At 50.9% G+C, this 17,807-nt stretch overlaps 1 protein-coding gene across 4 annotated transcripts in view; it reads right to left on the bottom strand.

Moving 5' to 3' along the window:
* Positions 1–17,807, bottom strand: part of LASP1 (LIM and SH3 protein 1) — a 37,319-nt gene that overhangs the window by 3,342 nt on the left and 16,170 nt on the right. For 3 of the 4 annotated variants that reach the window (XM_019638768.1, XM_019638767.1, XM_019638769.1), the window contains exons 3-6: positions 16,861–16,945; positions 10,380–10,487; positions 936–1,086; positions 488–591 (exon numbers count right to left, since the gene is read on the bottom strand). In XM_019638768.1, the coding sequence (XP_019494313.1) occupies positions 488–591; positions 936–1,086; positions 10,380–10,487; positions 16,861–16,945 (448 nt within the window). The remainder of the gene's footprint in view (positions 1–487; positions 592–935; positions 1,087–10,379; positions 10,488–16,860; positions 16,946–17,807) is intronic. The other variant, XM_019638770.1, reaches the window with a different exon arrangement.

Raw genomic sequence — 17,807 nt, 5'->3', positions numbered from 1 at the left:
TTCTGTGTCACCTCTCAGAACAGGAATGCAGTAAGGTCCAACGGATGCCAGTTAGTGTTTAAAAATACGGCATGCCCTGTACACTATTATCTGCACTCTTATAAGCACCAGTCTTTCTTCCTTTTCTTGAAGCTGTAATAAGTCTGGTTTCACTCTCAAGTTCAGGACAAAGACCTATTCTTGGGAGAAAAATCTCCAGGTGACACAAAAGATTTCTATCAGGTTCCACCTTCCAACTCAGCCAAACTCTTATGCTTAAGCTCTAGGAAATGTTCAGTAAAAGCACATGAAACCTATCTGTGCTCGCAGATGACAACAGGAAACGGGGGGTCAAAAGTCAGGGAAAACCAGGCTTCCTGGGTGGCGTTTCTAAGAGGCATCTATGAATTATGTCCTTCCCTAGGCCCACCCATCTCTGGCTGCTCCAGGCCTCAGGGCTATATAACCTTCAACCTCCCATCTCTCCACTCTGGCCTTGGTTACTTACCCCGCCCCCGCCTGGGGCGCTACGCTGTATGGAGACTGGGGCTGCAGGCTCCTTGTAGCCACCATAGGACGGGGCCGCCTGCTGCTGCTGGGGCTGCTGGTAAACTGGAAGATGGGAAGAGACAAGTCTCAGAAACTGTCTTGCCAAACCCAGCCCCTCCCTTCCTCCATAAGCCCTTATTATGTGTTTCCACCACCCCACCTCCCCTGCTAATCCCCACATCTCAAAGGCTATGTCTGTGTGTGCACACTTGTAGGTGCTGTGTATTCTACAGAAGGGGCTGTGTCTGCCCCTATCACTCTGGGGACCCAGCACAGGCCCTGCCCCCCATGCTCATGCCCTCAGTGGGGAGGGGACCTGAGGGTGAGTGTGTGTGTAAATGAGGCCTCTCCCCAACCTGAAGCTGGCCTAGCTCCAGGTCCTCTACCCCCACAGGCCTCATGCTCACCTGGGGCGCTGGTCGGGATGTGGTGAAGCTGCTGCTGCTCCTGGGGCCGCCGGTAGCTGCTGCTGTCCTGGGAATCTCGGCGCTCGGGCTCCATGCCCTCACCCCCGCTGGGGCCCATGCGGCTCTTCTCAAACTCCTCATGGTATTTTATCTGCAGGGGTAGAAAGTGTTGGGTAAAGGACCCACAGTAAACCAACCAAAGCTCCCTCCAGTTTTCACTCAGGATCCTGTTATGAGAGAAACTCCCCGTAGGCTTCAGGTAGAGAGCGCCAGGTTCTCATGGGGGCGTAACCAGCTGTGTGCCCTTGGACAAGCTAGTTAACCTTGCTGGGCCTCAGTTTCCACCGTCTCTAAAATGGAACATTAGCGTCTACTCCAGGTGTAGTCGGAGAGGCAATGAGATGATGGATGGAAAAGGGCCATGTAAACTAAAGCACCATACAAATATGAGTGGTCGTTTTTATGTTCCTGTGGCAGGGGCAGGGGGCTGCCTGCCTCCTGGTCAAGAGCAGCAATAGCAGCAACTCTGTTTATAGGTGTCAGGTGTTCCACATCACGACCCATTTGACCTTGTCAGCACCTAAGAGGGGGCATATTACAGTCCCCATTTAACAGACAAGAAGGAAACCAAGGCAGACAGGCAAAGTGAGTTGCCCAAGATCATGCAAATTCCACAGCCTGTATTCTTCATCTGGAGGTGATTCTGCTTCTTATGGACGTGAGCAGCGGAGGCCAGAGCCCAACCTGTGGGGACAAGAAGTGCCAGGACCTCCCTGAGGGCAGGTCAGCTTGAAGATGTGTTCCTCCTCTGGTCATGTTCCAAAACTGGGTTTAAAAAAGACCCAGAGAAGTGACACTCCCCAGGCACATAGCAAGTGCTGGCTGAATTGAACATGCCAATACCCTGGAGACCTTCCAGACCTGTTTCTTAAAATCCGATCTTCAGACTATCTGTTTCCAACCCACCTGAGCTTCTTGTTAGAATGCAGGTTCCAGAGCCTTCCACAAAATCTACAAAATCAGGGCGGGGGTTCTGAACTACGCAGCTTTTAAAAGCTCCCCAGGTAAGGCTGGAGCAGGCTCAAGTTTGAGAAGAAGCAGTGACCTAGAGCAGAGGTCGGCAAACTATGGTTCAACAGCCCTCACAGCCTGTTTGCTCAGGATCCGTGAGCTAAGAATACTTAATTCCTACATATTTTAATACTGGAGGGGGGGTACTCAATAGGAATAATTCTTTATGACACATGAAATTTCCTATGAAATTCAAATTTCAGTGTCCAGAAATCAAGTTTTATGGGAATACAGCCACACCCATTCATTTCCCTATTATCCATGGCTGCTTTCACGCTATCATGGCAGAGCTGAGTGGCTGCAACAGAGGCCGTAAGGCCCACAAAGCCTACCAAAAGGGCCTCTCTGGCCCTTTACCGAAAAAGTTTGCTGACCTCTGCTTGCCCAAATACTTGCATACTCCTGTTGGTAAAATGTTTTAGCACAATCCTGCCAAATTAGGTCTATTTTATAAGTTACTTACAAGTATCACTTTACAAATGTGGAATGTATATTGTGAACGCACACCAAAATATATAAATGACAAAAGTATGAGATGGAAAAGAATCAGAGCCAAGGTCTTCTCCCTGTACTCTCAGTGGCACGTTGCCCACACCCCTCCTTGAAGACCCCTGGTGGGGTCTATTCATTTTTCAGAGAGGAAACTGGCGGGAAGAGAGCAACCAAGGGAAGAGAGCAACCAAGGGAAGAGAGCAACCAAGGAAACGTGCTAAGGCCCATGGTTTCAGTGTTCCGGGAATGCTGGGTTGGCCTGGGGGTGGGGGAGGAAGTAGGACACAGAGTGACAGAAAAGCTCCCCCTCACCCCCAGAGGAAACTCAGAAAGCAGGACAATGAGAAAAACTGGTCCTGTCCTAGGCAGCCCAGGCCCCGAATTCTCACCAGGCCTTGGACCACTTGCCTGAAAGCTGGTTCTCCTATTCACCAGGATCCTGCCCTGTTTTCTCCCAGTGTAAAATGGAGAGAGGGAGGAGGGACAGCGTAAGGAGTGGGGCAAAGCCTGCCCTGTCTCCTGGAGCAGAAGGAACCCATGATCCTGTGCCTGGGAACCTCTGGTGGAGGCCTGACAGGAGCTGTCCAGCCCGGGCAGCCCCCTTTGGCCATCCACTCCCACTTCCTCTGCTGCCTTTTCTCCATGTCCTGGGCATCTGCTTTGCAGGGAGGGCAAGAGTTAACACTGGGCCAGGCAGTGTTTACATATTAGTAGCTGAGCCAAAGGTCTGAGGGTGTGGCCTACAGAACACCTGCACCCTTGTGCTGGCTTAATGACGGTTCCTCACTTGCAGCCTGGGATGGGAGGACAGGCCAGGCAGCAGCAAAGCCCAGCATGGCTCCAGTCTGGAGGCAGAGAGAGCCTTACTTAGGGGTTTGGGCCCCCTTCTCTCCCTGCTCCTTCCCTTCATGCCCAAGTAGGAAGCAATACCCAAATGGCAAAACAGACTGAGCCTGTCCCAGCCATCCCTGGCCAGACTGAAAACCCATCAGATCTCCCAACCCCCACTCAGAAGAGCACCCAGGAATGAAGTGCTCAAGACCCAGGGCCAGTGGCTTACGGCAAGGGCAAAAGGTGAGTTTCCGGGGCGGCCAGTTACCTCAGTTGATTAGAGCGCGGTACTCACAACACCAAGGTTGCTGGTTTGATCCCAACATGGGCCGTTGAGCTGCACCCTCCACAACTAGATTGAAACAACTACTTGACTTTGGAGCTGATGGGTCCTGGAAAAACATACTGTTCCCCAATAAAAATAAAAATAAAAAAAAGGATAAGTTTTCCTCCAGGCCCACTCCGTCAGTGACCCCTGTCCAAGGGCGGGGGGGTGGGGGGGTAGGGGGGGCAGATAAGGAGAGGAGATACCCCTCCTGAGGCCTCTAGGCTCACAAGGCAAATGACCTTCCGACTTTTGTCCTGAGGGTGGGAAAGTTCAGCTTCCCGTGTTTACTTTCTGTTAATGAAAAGAGGCCTGACCAGGGGACGGGAAGTACATATGTGAAGGCGTACAGAGTCCTGTACGGGCCCTGAAAGTGACAGTAGATGGGTCAGGGGGACAGGTATCCCTGATGCTGGGGGCCCAGCTACCCTGGGCATAACCCCTTTTTGTGGGTGTGACTACCTGCATTAGTGGAGGGGTAACAGAGAGCCCTGAGGTAGAGGATACATCTGGTCACAGCCAAGGCCTGGTGCTATCCCCTCTCAGTGTCCTACAGGCTCAGCCCTTCATCACGGGCTGCAGCGTCTCTCCCATGCCTCACCCCTGGGATGTCACGAGTCCTTCACATACTCATGTGACCTTGGGGGAGTCCCTTCCCCTCTAGGCCTGTTTTCTCATCTGTAAATGATGCCATGGTACCATCTGCTCCCAGGTGGTCCTGAGGCTCCCACCAGCTCTAGCAACCTAACCAAACTCTAGAGCTGAAAGCAAGTATGGACACACGTGTGTTTCACAAAGCTGGTGGAATTGATCTTGCTCCTTAAAAACCATTACGCATGGATAAACATATATAAAATTAAGGCCAGCTGAACCAGGTGGATGGCATAGGGGCAGTCTGAATACGAAAGAACCCTCTCCCCACTGATGTAGGTACCACTTGTTATTATTAACATTAATAACCTTCACATTTGCTCAGCTCTTCACATTATGTTCATAAACGCCCTTTGCATATTATCTTCCTTGGCCCTGATAATACTCACCCCCAAAAGTAAGTCAGACAGGTATACCTTAATTGCCACTTTACAAAAAAGGGTAATGAGGGCTGGCCGAGTGGCTCAGTTGGTTAAGAGCTCGCTCAAGAGTTTGAGCTCTGAGCAACAGCGGTTCGAGTCCAGCCCGAGCTGAGCAGCCGCTGAGCTGCCAACAGGTAGCAGGATGGCTCAGCTAAAAACTAAAAACAAAACAAAACAAAACAAAAAGACAAAACAAAAAAGGGTAATGAGGCTCAGAAGTTAAATGATTTCCCAAAATAGAGCTTTCATTATTCAGTAAGGGCTGAGGCTGGATGGGCCCTTCCTAAGGGCAGGCGTGGAGCAGGGTGACCACATACCCAAGTCTGCCCCTAGCCCTGATTCATGTCTTCTGTTCTGGAATAAATACAAATAGCACCCCTTTCACTCTCAAAGGGGTGATAATCAGAAGGTCACCCTAACTTTGAGAGAAGAGGACGCCAGGCATGTGAACTCAGGAGACCGAGCACAGAGGGGGTAATGAACAGAAAAGAGTGAGGCTGCAACTCCCTTCTGCTTGGGCCCACCTGGATAAAATGTTACAATAGTACTCTCAACTTCCTCTTCCTCCCTTCCCCAGCAAATGAGGAAACTGTCTTATTATTTTGCTGACTCACCTAATAGTTTGAGAAGCAAATAGGCGCATTCAAGGGTGTTGGCACATCTGAAAGGAGCAGAAACGTTTTCCAGACTCCAAGGGCTTGGCTGATCCCTGCTCCAAGCTCAGCTAAGTTCTGATCTCCTAAAAGCCCTGAATGGGGCTCACCATAAGCCCAGGAATGCCAGCAGATCCCCAGCTTAAGAACTGTCCTGGGGCCCCATGGAAGGATGCCACGCTCTCACGGTGCTCATGACATCCAAGCGCATGTGGGTTGAAGGGCCCAGGCCTAAGGGCCCTCCCCATACATCCAGGCCTCTGCTGGCCAGACATGCAGGAGGACTAGTAGAGGGTCCATTCCAAAGTTAAAAAAACAAACATACTTTCGCTGCTAGTTGATGTTCCCTTTTCTCTGAAACCCCTGCTTTCCTGATTGTGGCGAAAAACAAAGGTCTGACTCCACACGTTGCTCTCACATGATTCTACATCACGGCTAATGAGGGAACATCAGGCTTTGAATGGAATAATCAACTCACTTGCCAGGGTCTCTTTTTGTAACGTCTCCCATTTGTTGAGGGCCTATTTTGTTCCCTTATATGCTTTATTCATTTCCTTTTCTCAGCCAGCTCCAGAAACGTATCATTATCATCCCCATTTTACAGATGGGGAAACCGAGGCTCAAGAGATGGTTAAGGAATGGGTAAGTCAGAATTCAGTTCTAACATTATATCCTTCGTTCTCAACCAACACCTAATACTGCTCCCTATTACAGACTAAAACTATTTTGTTTTTTAAACAAATGGAAATCTGTGCTCAATCTCAGAGAAACGTGAGTTAAAACCACAATGAGATACCACTACACGATCAAAATGGTTAAGACGAACCAGTCAGTCTAAGGATATAGAGCAATGGGAACTTTCATTACTGCTGGCAGGAGAGTAAATCAGTACAGCTGCTTGGAAAATTGTTTGGCATTATCTGGTAAGGTTGAAAGAATGTACACTCTAAAACCCAGCAATTCCATCTACACTAATGCTAGGAAATATACACGAAGATGTCCATATACATGGAAACAATCCAAATGTCTGTCTATACCAGAATCCATACAATATTGTATAAGCACAAAACGGAAAACTATCCAGCAATGAAAAAGGATGAGCTATAGCTACAAACACGTAGATGAATCTTTAAACCCTACGTTGCCCAAAGGAAGCAAGATCTAAAAGAACACACGCTATGTGTACAATATCAGTTAAAATGAAACCAGCATTTAGAAATATAGTTACATATTAAAATTATAATGAATAATGTAGTTTTAAAAATTAAGCCACAGGGTTGCCCAACAAACCAGCCTCCTTGTCACTTGACTCTGGGGCTGGAATTTTGTTTGACGTCCCTATTTACTACTGAGTAGGCCCAGACTCTATAAAGACTGAAGCTAACCTCTGGGATATAAGCTGCTAATTATTTTTGACTGATAGAAATGCAAAGGATTTCTGCCTGTAGCAAGGATATCTCCAACTTTTATGGGTTTCTGGTCTTGAAGGCCATTAACCAGTTGTGTAGCCAGCATTTTCTTCCACTGACGAGGCATCGCCTCTGCCTGTCCTCCATCCTCCAGCTAGTTCCTCATAATTAAGTTAAATATATGATAGATGCTCATTACAGGAGAGATGTTTTTAACACTCTGACAGGGATGCAGTAACATGCTGTTTCTTGCATGGTGAGTACACACACAGAAGTGTTGACTGTATGGGTTACTGGGTGTTACATTTCACAGAAAAAGTTAAAGGACACAAAATGATATACAGAAAATCAATATATACGTAAATATAATATATAGGTAAATAGAAACATAGCTTCTCTACTAGAAGGCAGTGGCTCCCACAAAGGGGCCTCAGCAATGAAAGTTTCCCAACCTTTACAGCCATTAGCGCTTATAACCAAAGGCCAGGATTCCACCTTCAGCCCATAGCAGCAAGCCATGGCCTCTCAACCCTTTAGATGCTTTTAATAAGACACAATTACTCACCAGAAATGTATAACATACTAGTATCTTGCCTCAAAATTTTCCACACATTATCCGTACTAGATAATGGCCCAACTTTTCAACTATACTTTACTCCATGTCCCTTCTTTAGCCACAATGTAGAAAGCAAACAGGTCTGCCTTTCAAGTAATAATAATGGACAATATTGATCAAATGCTAACTATGTGACATTTTCCTCACAACCACCTTCCAACGTAGGGCGCCTATGGTCCCCATTTTTACAGATGAGGAAACCGAGGCTCAGCGAACCCTGCCCAGCCCTTGCATGATAAAAGCTAGGATTCTCCTCTCACTGGCTCTTCCCACCTCACCATCTTGCCTCTCAGCAGGACGGATGACAGACTGCACACATCCAAAGCATTTAAACACCACCTAGGGAGACCAGACACTTGTTTTTTAAATGCTCTCACTGGTAGGCCCTCTAGTCTGCAGCATATTCCTCCAAGGAGGCAAATTTTCCTCTCTTTATAAGATGGTCTGATCTCTAGAAACAGCTAAGAGTCATTGGGTGCTAACCTGGCAACTGAGGGACAAGCTATATACAGGAACACTATTTTCGATTCAAAACAAAAGGTGTGGCTCTAAATACCATCTTTCCCAAAACTTTTCTGGAGGTGGGACAAGTTAATAATGGCTCTAAGTATAGTTTAAATTTCTCTTGGAGTTGTGGGATGTGGCCAGGCCTGGCACCCTCTGACTTAGGGCTTGGTGAAGCTTTTTCAGACTCAGGTCATGATTCTCAAACTTGAGTGAGCGCCACAGCAACCCAGGAAATGTGTTTAAAATGCTGGTTCCTGGGCCACACTCCCAGACATGCTAATTGAGACAGCCCAGGGAGGAAGGAAGCCTATAAGCCTGCATTTTCAATAAACCTTCCCCAGTGATTCTCTACAGTTGTTGGGAGGCCCACATCTGACATACTCTAATTGCATTCATTAAAACCAAGAGTCTTCCAGCTTTGCGGTCACACCTCACACGTTCCAGCTAAAGCTGCAAAAGCAGAACCAGGTCAGGTTCAAGTCACCTCCCCCACCTCAGAACAGAGGACAATCAGCTAATTGCAGCCCTGCGGTTAATGATAAGATGGTTATCTCCTTAGGTATGGATGTCTTGGCCACAGCAAGCTCTGTTACCAGGACTCCTCAGACAGTAAGTAACACCTCCAATAACTGGCGGGGAGAACAGAGAAGGGGAGGGAGCAGGTGCCATACGCTGGGTGCCATATTCTGGAAGCCTTCCAGAAAGGGAGGCAGGGATGACTGGGCTTGCTTGTCTCTCCCCACCCCAAACCCACAGGCTGGAAGCAATGAGTGAATGTGTTGGGGGGTTGGGGTGGTAGATGGGGAGCAAGCATCAACGATAACAGACAAGAATCTTCATAATGAAAAGCCACAGAGGCTGGAGAGTGAAGATTCCAGCTTTGTGAGCCAGTCCAGCTTTTCCCCATTACCCAAGGCTTCCTTCAGCCTTCTTTCTTTCCCCTTTTCCTTGTGCTGAGCTCCAAGACACAGACCTTTCCCTCTTCGTTACCTTTTGGCCGGACCCTGGCTCATAAAGAAGCAACTGAGACAGGCTCCCCCCCCCTCCCGTGGGGTGGTGTTAGAGTCCTGGAAAGCATGCCCTCCTAGCCCAAGAGAAGCCCTCCATTTCCTCAAGCCACAAATTTCAAACTGCAGGTCAACAACCCAGTTGTGAAACCCATCCAGTTAAGTCTGCAACCAGCATCTTTACAAAATAAAATAGAAAAGAAATATCTGAGTGCCCTCCAATAGTAAGGACTCTTCCATTAAAGTTTCAATTCTGTTTTCTCTCCAACTAAGCAGGCCTGATTGGTGGGTCACAGTATGAAATGTATCTCATATTGTGGGTGGCAGTCCAAGTTTGAAAGCCATAGTCTTGGGCATGGTTGGTTCTTCTGGCTTGGGTCCTGGCTTCCGAAAGCCACCTGAGCCACTGCTGAAGTCCTCTAAGCACAGCCCAGCTAACCTATAGAAGGAGTGTCCTGCCAAGGAGGTCGGGCAGAGGGATGGGGAGCCTAGAGGTGGATGCTGGTTGGGCTACCTGAAACCCCAGTCCTTCAGCCCAGCACAACACTGGGCAATTCACTGACCCCTTCCCATTCCAGACATGAAGGAAACTGCTTGCCTAGTCCTTCATTTGTAGGACCTCCTGGCCCAGCTGGCTGGGTACTCCCTGCAGCTCTGTGCCTCAAGATCCTGTGCACGGGTCTGCAGCCCATGTTCCACGCTGTGGCTCACAGCAGCACCCCACCCCCACATGCCCAAAGCCCACTAGGCAGCCTCCCCACAAGCCCAGAGCCACACAGGCTGCTAGTCTGTGGCTTGGCCAAGCAGGAAACTGAGGCCTGTGCCCTGGCCACAGGTCCCAGGGGGCCCATTGATCTACCACCCACTCTCCACACCTAGCCCTGCCAGTCAAACACTGCTGACCATCCTGGGCCCAGGAGGGCCCAGATAAGGGGGTGGGGCCAGCAGGCAAAGCCGGCAAGGGTTTTTACACAGGAAGGAAGAGCAAGCCAAGGTGGGGGAGGAAGTTGAAGGAGGGCGGAAATGACTGCAATGTCAGCACCCAAACGCAGACAAGGGGGAGGCTGGCCCCTCCCCACACCTACCACCCAGTTTTGACCTTTGTGCTCAGACAAAACAGCTAGCCTGGACCCTAACACCTACCACAGCCAGGGGGAAAAAACCCCACAAAATTTCAAAGAGAGTTAGGGGGTGATGGAGCACACAGGCCCTCCCTGCAACAGCCCCCAAATTATAGTCCTTTGAAGGAAGAAATGCTACGTGGGCAGAAGGTAGCAAAGGGAGAGTCTGGGGGGGCACAGAGAAAAGGCATCTGGGAACCCCAACCTCTTCCCTCTGCTCAGGCAGCCATCAGCCAGGCCCACCCAGGTGCCTCCTTCATGCCAGCCTGCCTGGCAGGGAGGGAACGAAAAGGAAGGGCAGTAGGTCAGTGTGGGTACCATGGAGGCAGAGGATCTTACATTACTGATCTGGTCCTGGGTCTTCTTGATTCTCTGGAGTTCGGGTGTGTCTGCCACCACGCTGAAGCCTTTGCCCTTGTTCTTCTCAAACTCTTCCTTATAGCGCACCTGGAGGACCAATGCGGGGAGACAGGTGAGAGTCAAGCTAGGGGAAGCAGACAGGGCCCCAGCCTGTGCCCACCTCTGAGAAAGCAACCAGCCAGGAGAGAGATCCTGACCAGAAATCCCCCTGTAGTGACAACCATCCCCACCCCACAACTCAAAGCAGAAGCCTTAACCAAAAAGTGTTCGGCTAATAATGCTAATCCATTAATACGTCTTCATTGTATTCGGAGTGCCAAGTGCTTTACGCGAACCATCTCATTTAAATCTTACCGTGTACTATTATTAGCTCCGTGTTACAGAGAAGGAAACTGAGCTGCAGCAAATGTCCAGAGCCACCAAGATGCAGTCTCTTCTGCCGGGCCTCATCTGCCTGACCCCTGACCCTGCACTGCCAGCCCATTGTGCCTGAAAGCTATAGGAAGAAGGCTCTTTCCAGAGTTCCAAATCCTGCCCGAGCCCTCACCCTAGCCAGGATATGGCCCTACTCATCAAGAGCCTGGGGGAGTTTTTAAGCTACCAGCTGAATGAGGGCTGTGCCAAGAGACAAAGTTGGTGCCTGGAAATGAGGGCGGGGAGACAGCCACTCGGAAGACTTAATCAATGGGCCTTTGACAGGCCCCGGCAGCTTCCTGGAGCCTGCCAGGCTAGTTTCTGAGGTCAACACCACAGGAAGGGACAAAATTGGTAGGGGTCAGACAATACTTCAGAACAGGGTTCCAAGTTCCGGAGAAGAACCCTACCTGCCTCCCTCTTCTGGGAATTCTATGGACAATCGAGTACTAGAGATACTCAAGTCAGACAGCAGAAAGGACTTCTCATACACCAAAGGAACTGAAAAATGAGGATAAGCTTGTACCCCCCACCCTGGGAGGTTTAAAGCACAGATTCGAAGCTGAAATGCCCATGGACAGAGCACCGTTCCGTGGCTTCCAGAGACTTCACTGTCCACCTCAGCAGCCAGCTGTTCCAAGCCCCACCAGCTGCCTGGATTTCCTCCAGCGGGGGGCTGCACGGTCCTGGAAGCAGGTCAGCCCAGGACATGAGGCTCAGGGCCTTGGGAGTTTCCAGGATGACAAACCCAGGCAGCTCCCAGGCATGGATGGAATCACCCAGCCACAGTACTGAACTTCACTATGACCCAACCGACAACACACACGTACACAGCCATGGCCCCACCTGTCAGCTCCTCTGCACACCTTGGGGTCCTTGTTTGTCCCCTGGAGCCCCAGCTCATCCATCCATGGGCTTCATCCTAAAAGGTTCCAGAGACTCCTTTGTTTTGATCCAGAGTAAAAACAAAGGCCTGGACATGCTAGTTCCCATCAGACCAGAAGTTAACATAAGGAACACAGGTACCAGCCCAGAACTACCCAGCAGCAGCCCATCCTGGGCCAGCATGGTGACTCTTAGTGCTGGGGATGGAGAGGCACCCTCTGGAAAAGGGGCATCAGGGCAGGTAAGGCACTTAAGAGTCAGAAAAATGTAGCTTCAGATACAGAAGCCCCAAATCCAAGGCCTTAAGCCTTGGTTTTCTCACTTGTAAAAGAGCTATCATAGGAATCATTGGGAGGGGGCTTCCTATCACCAAGCATGGGCGAAGAGCCAGAGGGAGCTGATACTAACACAGGCTCCGACTCCCGAGTGCTGAACAATCTTGGGCAAATGACTTCACCTATTGGGCCTCAGTTTACAAATCTGTAAAACAGGGATCATAAAACCACCCATTCCAATCAATGGTGCAGATTACAGACAGTGGCTCTAAAGCAGCTATCACAGCATGGAGCGCACGGCAAGGCTCACCACATACTGATAAGAGGAGTTGTGAAAGTGCTTTGTCAACGTTAAAGTGCTGAACAAATGCCAGTCCCCCACTCCTTCCTCTACTTCCTGGCCTGGCAAGGGTCAGGCCCCTAATCCAGGGGAATAATTACCATGGCAACACGGTGATGACATCAGTGGGTTCCCAGGCTCAGGAATTACCTCTCCCTCCCTGCTGGGGAAGGATAATTCACTTCACTTCTGGCACAGGCGCCCAGAGAGGGCGGGTGTGAGATGGAGTGAGGATGAAGAAAAGACACAGGCCGGGGCTCAACACCACTTTATTGTGTGTCCCTAGGCAAGTCAGTCCCCATGTCTAGGTCCCCTGAGAGGGACTGGCTAGCTGATCTCTAAAAGCCCTCCCAGCTCTGGAGTTTGTGAATATTTTTAAGCACCTGCAGGTCCTGACTGGAGAATCGAGGTGGGAGAGATTCTGAGAGGCTGTTTGGTACTGGATTGGGTGACAGGTATAAAGTGGGGAGTGAGGTATGTGGGAGGGACCTGACTGAAGTCCCTCCATCAGGTCTCATTACCCAATCAGGAATGTCCGCCCTCATCTGGGATGGCCAGGATGTGATGGGGGTCACTGAGGAGGCAAAGGACCTGCCCAAGGTCACTCGACCCAGTTGTTGGTAGGGTCAGGGTGCAACTCAGTGCTGTGGCTGAATAACTCCATGCCTGGGAAGCGCCTGGGCCTCTCGTCCTGCAAACTCCCAAGATCCAGCCAACACTGATGCCTGAGGCTCCTCAAGCCCAAACAACCACCGCCCATGAAACTCCACTTTTTCGATGTAGATTTATTAAACATTCTCCCAGGATCTGTCTTGTTCATCACTTATCCCAGCAAATAGTAGGTACAAATAAATGTTTTTTGGGGGGTAAATGATGAATGAATCGAATGCAGACACAAAAATCTCTAGACAGGCAGCACAGTTTGGAAAAGAACTGCCTTGTTGCCCAACAAAAGAGGAAAGATCCTGATTTTTTTAAAATGTATTGAAAAAATACAATACCAACGATTTTCACTTATTAGGTGCCCCATGATATGCGGAGCCCACATACAATGTAACCCACCCACTTCTAACAACAACAACAAATCAGGTTTGAAATTTAGACACATACAGATGAGGAGGAGAGCTAGTGACAAAGGTCAGTGCTGGAAGCAATCATCGGGTCATTGTGTCTATGCTTCAACTTCATTATGTCCAACTTCCCTTCCCTTCCCTTCCCTCTCCTCTCCTTTCCAGGAGAATGGTAATAGCAAACATTTACTGAGTGCTGACTCGATGCCAGGAGCTGTTCTAAATGCCTGATGTATCTAATCTAACATCCTCGCAACCTTTGGAGAGAGAGAGGTATTCCGATTTTACAGACGAAGGCACTCAGGCTCAGAGAGTTTAAATAACTTGCCCCAGGTCACACAGCTAACAGTGGCAGATCCAGGATTCAACCTTTGGCCAGCCAGCTCAGGTTAAGAGTCACACAGGATAGGTATGCTGTCTGCAGGTCCCAGGATCCAAGATAAGAGAGCAGGAACCTGCCCCAGGGCAGCCATGGAGCTCTCCTGTCCCATGTGACAAGTCCTATGCTGTGCTGGGATTGCAAAGCACCTGAAGACATGGGACAGTGAGGGGAAAAAGAAAGAGACATTCTCCTCATATTTCTGCCTGGGCTCAGGGGGCTGCACAGACACCCTCAGCTCAGCCCCACCCCAAAGATGCTGCATCTACTCAGCATGGGGTGGGGGGTGGGAGAGCTGCGGGGTTGGGGTGGGGGTGGGGGTGCTAGGGCCCAGATGCCAGTTCTCTGCCTCAGCCAGGCCTGGGCAGGACCACCCAGAGGGTCATTTCTGGTCAGCTCTGTGGTTACCTCCCCCGCAGGAGAGGCTCCAGGTGTCCCAGACACCCAAAGTACTACTTGGGGAACCAATCTGGAGATGGAAAAACAAATAAAGTTGAAATAGCACAGGCAGCTTCCCAAAGACTGAGTAGGGTTGAGACACACTGCTGCAGGCCCAGGAAGGGGCCCTGGAAAGAGAGCAGCTGACACTCTGGTGGGGTGGGGCAGGGTAGGCAGAGGAGGCTCCCACTTCCCTTCCTGCCAGCCACAGGCAGCTAGAGCCAGCCCTACCCCCCACGGCGGCCACAGGAACCAGAACCTGTCACCATCCTCGGTCAGGCCAACTCAGCCCTTCCAAACCCCAGACCAACAGGCCCAGCCCCCGACCTCTAGACAACTGGGTTTTTGCTGTCCCATTTTACTAGAGTTAAAAACAAACAAAAAAAGCCATGAAAGGCAAATGGTCAGGCTCAGACCACACAGCTAGGGGAGGTGGAGGGGAGACAGAACCAGGCTGCAGAGGGCAGGTTCTGTCTCCATGCTCTGCCTACCTCCCCCCCCAGCCCCCGAGGAGCCCAACTATAGGAGATTAGAGCTATGCTCTCAGTGCAAAGCCCTGACTCCCAGGGCTCACATCTCTCACAGCAGAAAAGGATGAGATCGGGTCCCTCAGTTCCACCTCCCTCCCTCCCTGCCCCCAGCCCAGCTCCAAGCCTCTCAAAGTTATGTCTGTGGGGCCAAAATCCACCATCAGAATCACCAGGGCAGTCAAAACGCAGATTCCTAGGCTCCACCCAGAATTCCCTTGGGTGGGTCCTAGGAACCTGCATTCTAACAAGCCCTCCCAGTCCCCTCTGGTGACTGGTGCATCCTGTGAATTAAGAGCATGGGGCTGGGGACCCCAGTAGGCCGCAGAACTGCTAACAGCAAAGGGCTTGAAACCGGTACCTGGGCAAGTGGCCTCTCTAAATCTCAGTGTCCCCATCTATCCAGTGGGGATTACAAGAGTCCCGCCTTCATCAGCTGGTTGTGAGGATTAAATGAGGGCCAGGCCTGGCCCTCAGTGAGGACCTAATGGAGAGTGACTGCTATTCTCATGATTTCCCCAGCCTGCCTGAGAGTCAGACGCCCAGAAACCCAGCTGATGACCCAGAGGGCCCCTGGGGGACAGAGGGCACCCCTCAGGGATCAGGTTCCAGGGGCAAAAAGAGCTGCAGCCAAGCTTTTGTGGGACCAACAAAGGCTGAGGGAATTAGTCCAGTTCAAATTTCTCCTCCCGAGAGTATGGGCGTGTGTGTGTATGTGTGTGTGTGTCCCTTGCCTCTACCTAAGCGTGTGCACACACTTCCATACCTGTGGACCCGCACCTTCCCAAAGATCCACTGACCCCTCCCACGCCTCTTCTTCCAGGTCCCTCTGATGAAGCTTCTACCACTCGGGGCTCTGACTGCCCCTCTCAAGCTATGGGTTGAATAGAGGTCGCCCCACGATGTCTTGGCCTGCCTGCCCTATGATGTCCCCTTCACCTCTGGCCCCACTAGGCTCCCTATAAGATGGAGAGTCTGGGGCAGTAGTTGGGGCCTGGCTAGGGTCTGGTCAGAATCTTCCCTGTGCAGACCAAGCCCAGGCCCGAGGGCTATCTCAACACCTCTTCCTGCCGGCTGGGCCACCTGGCCCTCCTCAGCTGGCAGAGGTCTGGTGTCCTCACCACGTCCCCTAGTAAGTGCAGCTTTCACCACAGTGGGGGTGGGGGCCGGGCTGGCAGATGTGAGCTGCTGTCAGCTTCCCCCACTTGCTCCCCATCAATGTGGGCCCCCCACGGGCTGCACAGGGTCAAGGTCACTGTACTCCAGAGTGAAAAAAACTAGAGGCCGGATACTAAAACTTCACTTACTGTGTATGTCCACAGGCAAAGGCTGATGCCTTTCTCAGCTTTGGTTCCCTTATCTGACTCCCAGAGTAAGGTCAAGGATAAATGAGGTAAAGTAATTCAAAGCACTTGCTAAGCTACAAACGTTCTCACCAGCATAGGGGACTATCAGGTCTATTATCACGATATAGTTCTCCTTAGGGAGCTGGGCAGAGAACCAGAAAGAACACAAGTCTCAAGAGTTAGACAAACCAGCATTCAGCCTTCAGCATCTATTTCCTCCTCCACAAAGTGGGAACAATCCTCTCTTACTGCATGGCGCACACCACTCCCCACACAGCAGGTGCTCAGGAAAATCAGGCCCAAGGAGACAAAGGCAGACAAGCGACCCAGGCTAAGGCTCCCTTCGCAGTCTGCCCTCTGAAGGGAGTAGGAGGTTTGGGGACATGGCTACGGAGGGTGGGCTGTGTAACCTCAGACTGGCATGAGCCTGGAGAGGTGAGTTCCCTCTTTAGAGGGTGGGATTGAGTAGAGAGGGGGTAAAGGGGAACAGCTGCCTGGAGGAGGTGGGCTTCAGGGTCCCACGTGACATTTCCCAGAGTAGAAAAAATCAGACACCTACACCTTTCCAACCCACTTTAGGTAGGAAGGCGGGGCATGCTCTCCCCACTCCTTTGATAAAGCCAGGAAATATGAAGTAACTGGGGGCAGGGGTGGGAGCAAGGAGACAAGGCAAGTGCTAGGATTTTAGCACCTTGGCGTTGCTGAGTAACCCAAGGGGGAAGAGACCTTGCCAAATGCAGGGGTTACAACAGCCCTTTCTCCCCAGCACCGGCCCCTCCCGCTCACCTGACTCTGGAGCTCGCTCTGTTGCTTGAGACGGAGGTTTTCCGGGGTGTCGGCCACCATGGTGAATGACTGCTTGGGGTAGTGTCTACAGGACAGAAAAAACACAGGGGAGGGTCATTTGGGGAAAAGGCAGGAATCTCTGGGCTTCCCACAGACCCTTGATTCTCTCCTGGCAACTTCCTCTTACCCACAGGCAGCCCCTTCCCCTGCCCCAGCAGCAGGATCATGATGTCCACTGTCCACGCCGAGGGAAAAATCAGGCCCAGCTCAGACTCAGCCTGGGCTGAACTGGGAAAACAACAGGTTTGAGTGGCTGGCCAGCCACAGGGAACTGTCCTGAGCCAAAGGGAGGCCATGGGGACCCCCTAAGGGTTTCAGATCGCCCTTGTTTAGGGATAATCTATGCTTTAGAGCCTACCACACAGGGAAGTCAAGGGGGCGGGGCCAGCCTGAGCCTACCACACAGGGAAGTCAAGGGGGCGGGGCCAGCCTGGGTAGAAGGTGAGCATGGGGTCAGGACTCTATTTTCAGCTAAGACCAGAAATGAAGAACAACCGAGCAGAAGAAGGTCAGGAGGGATACAGAGACAGAAACAAAGGGGAAAAAGGACATGCATATCCAGGGGGGCTTCCTGGAGGAGGTGGTGAGACAAAAACCCGCACACATCCAAAGTGGCACTTCAAAGGACTAACAAGGTCCAACTTAACAGGAGTATAGGCAAGAAGTCACCTTGATGCCAGAAAAGAGGTCACCCTCGGGTGACAGATAACACTGTAACAACGGTTGATGTTTCCCCTGTGCTAAGGATGTACATGCCCTAGTTCATCAAATTTTCACAACCACCCTATTGTCCCCCTTTGACAGATGACAGAACAGAGGCTTAGAGAGATTAAACAATGTAGCCAAGGCACAAGGCCAGTAACTGCTGGCATCCAGGTTGGCACCCA

This window comes from Hipposideros armiger, unplaced genomic scaffold, assembly GCF_001890085.2.
Source record: "Hipposideros armiger isolate ML-2016 unplaced genomic scaffold, ASM189008v1 scaffold_40, whole genome shotgun sequence".
Taxonomy (NCBI): Eukaryota; Metazoa; Chordata; class Mammalia; order Chiroptera; family Hipposideridae; genus Hipposideros; species Hipposideros armiger.
Note: the sequence above shows the minus strand (reverse complement) of the source record. Positions and strands in the feature narration are given on the sequence as shown.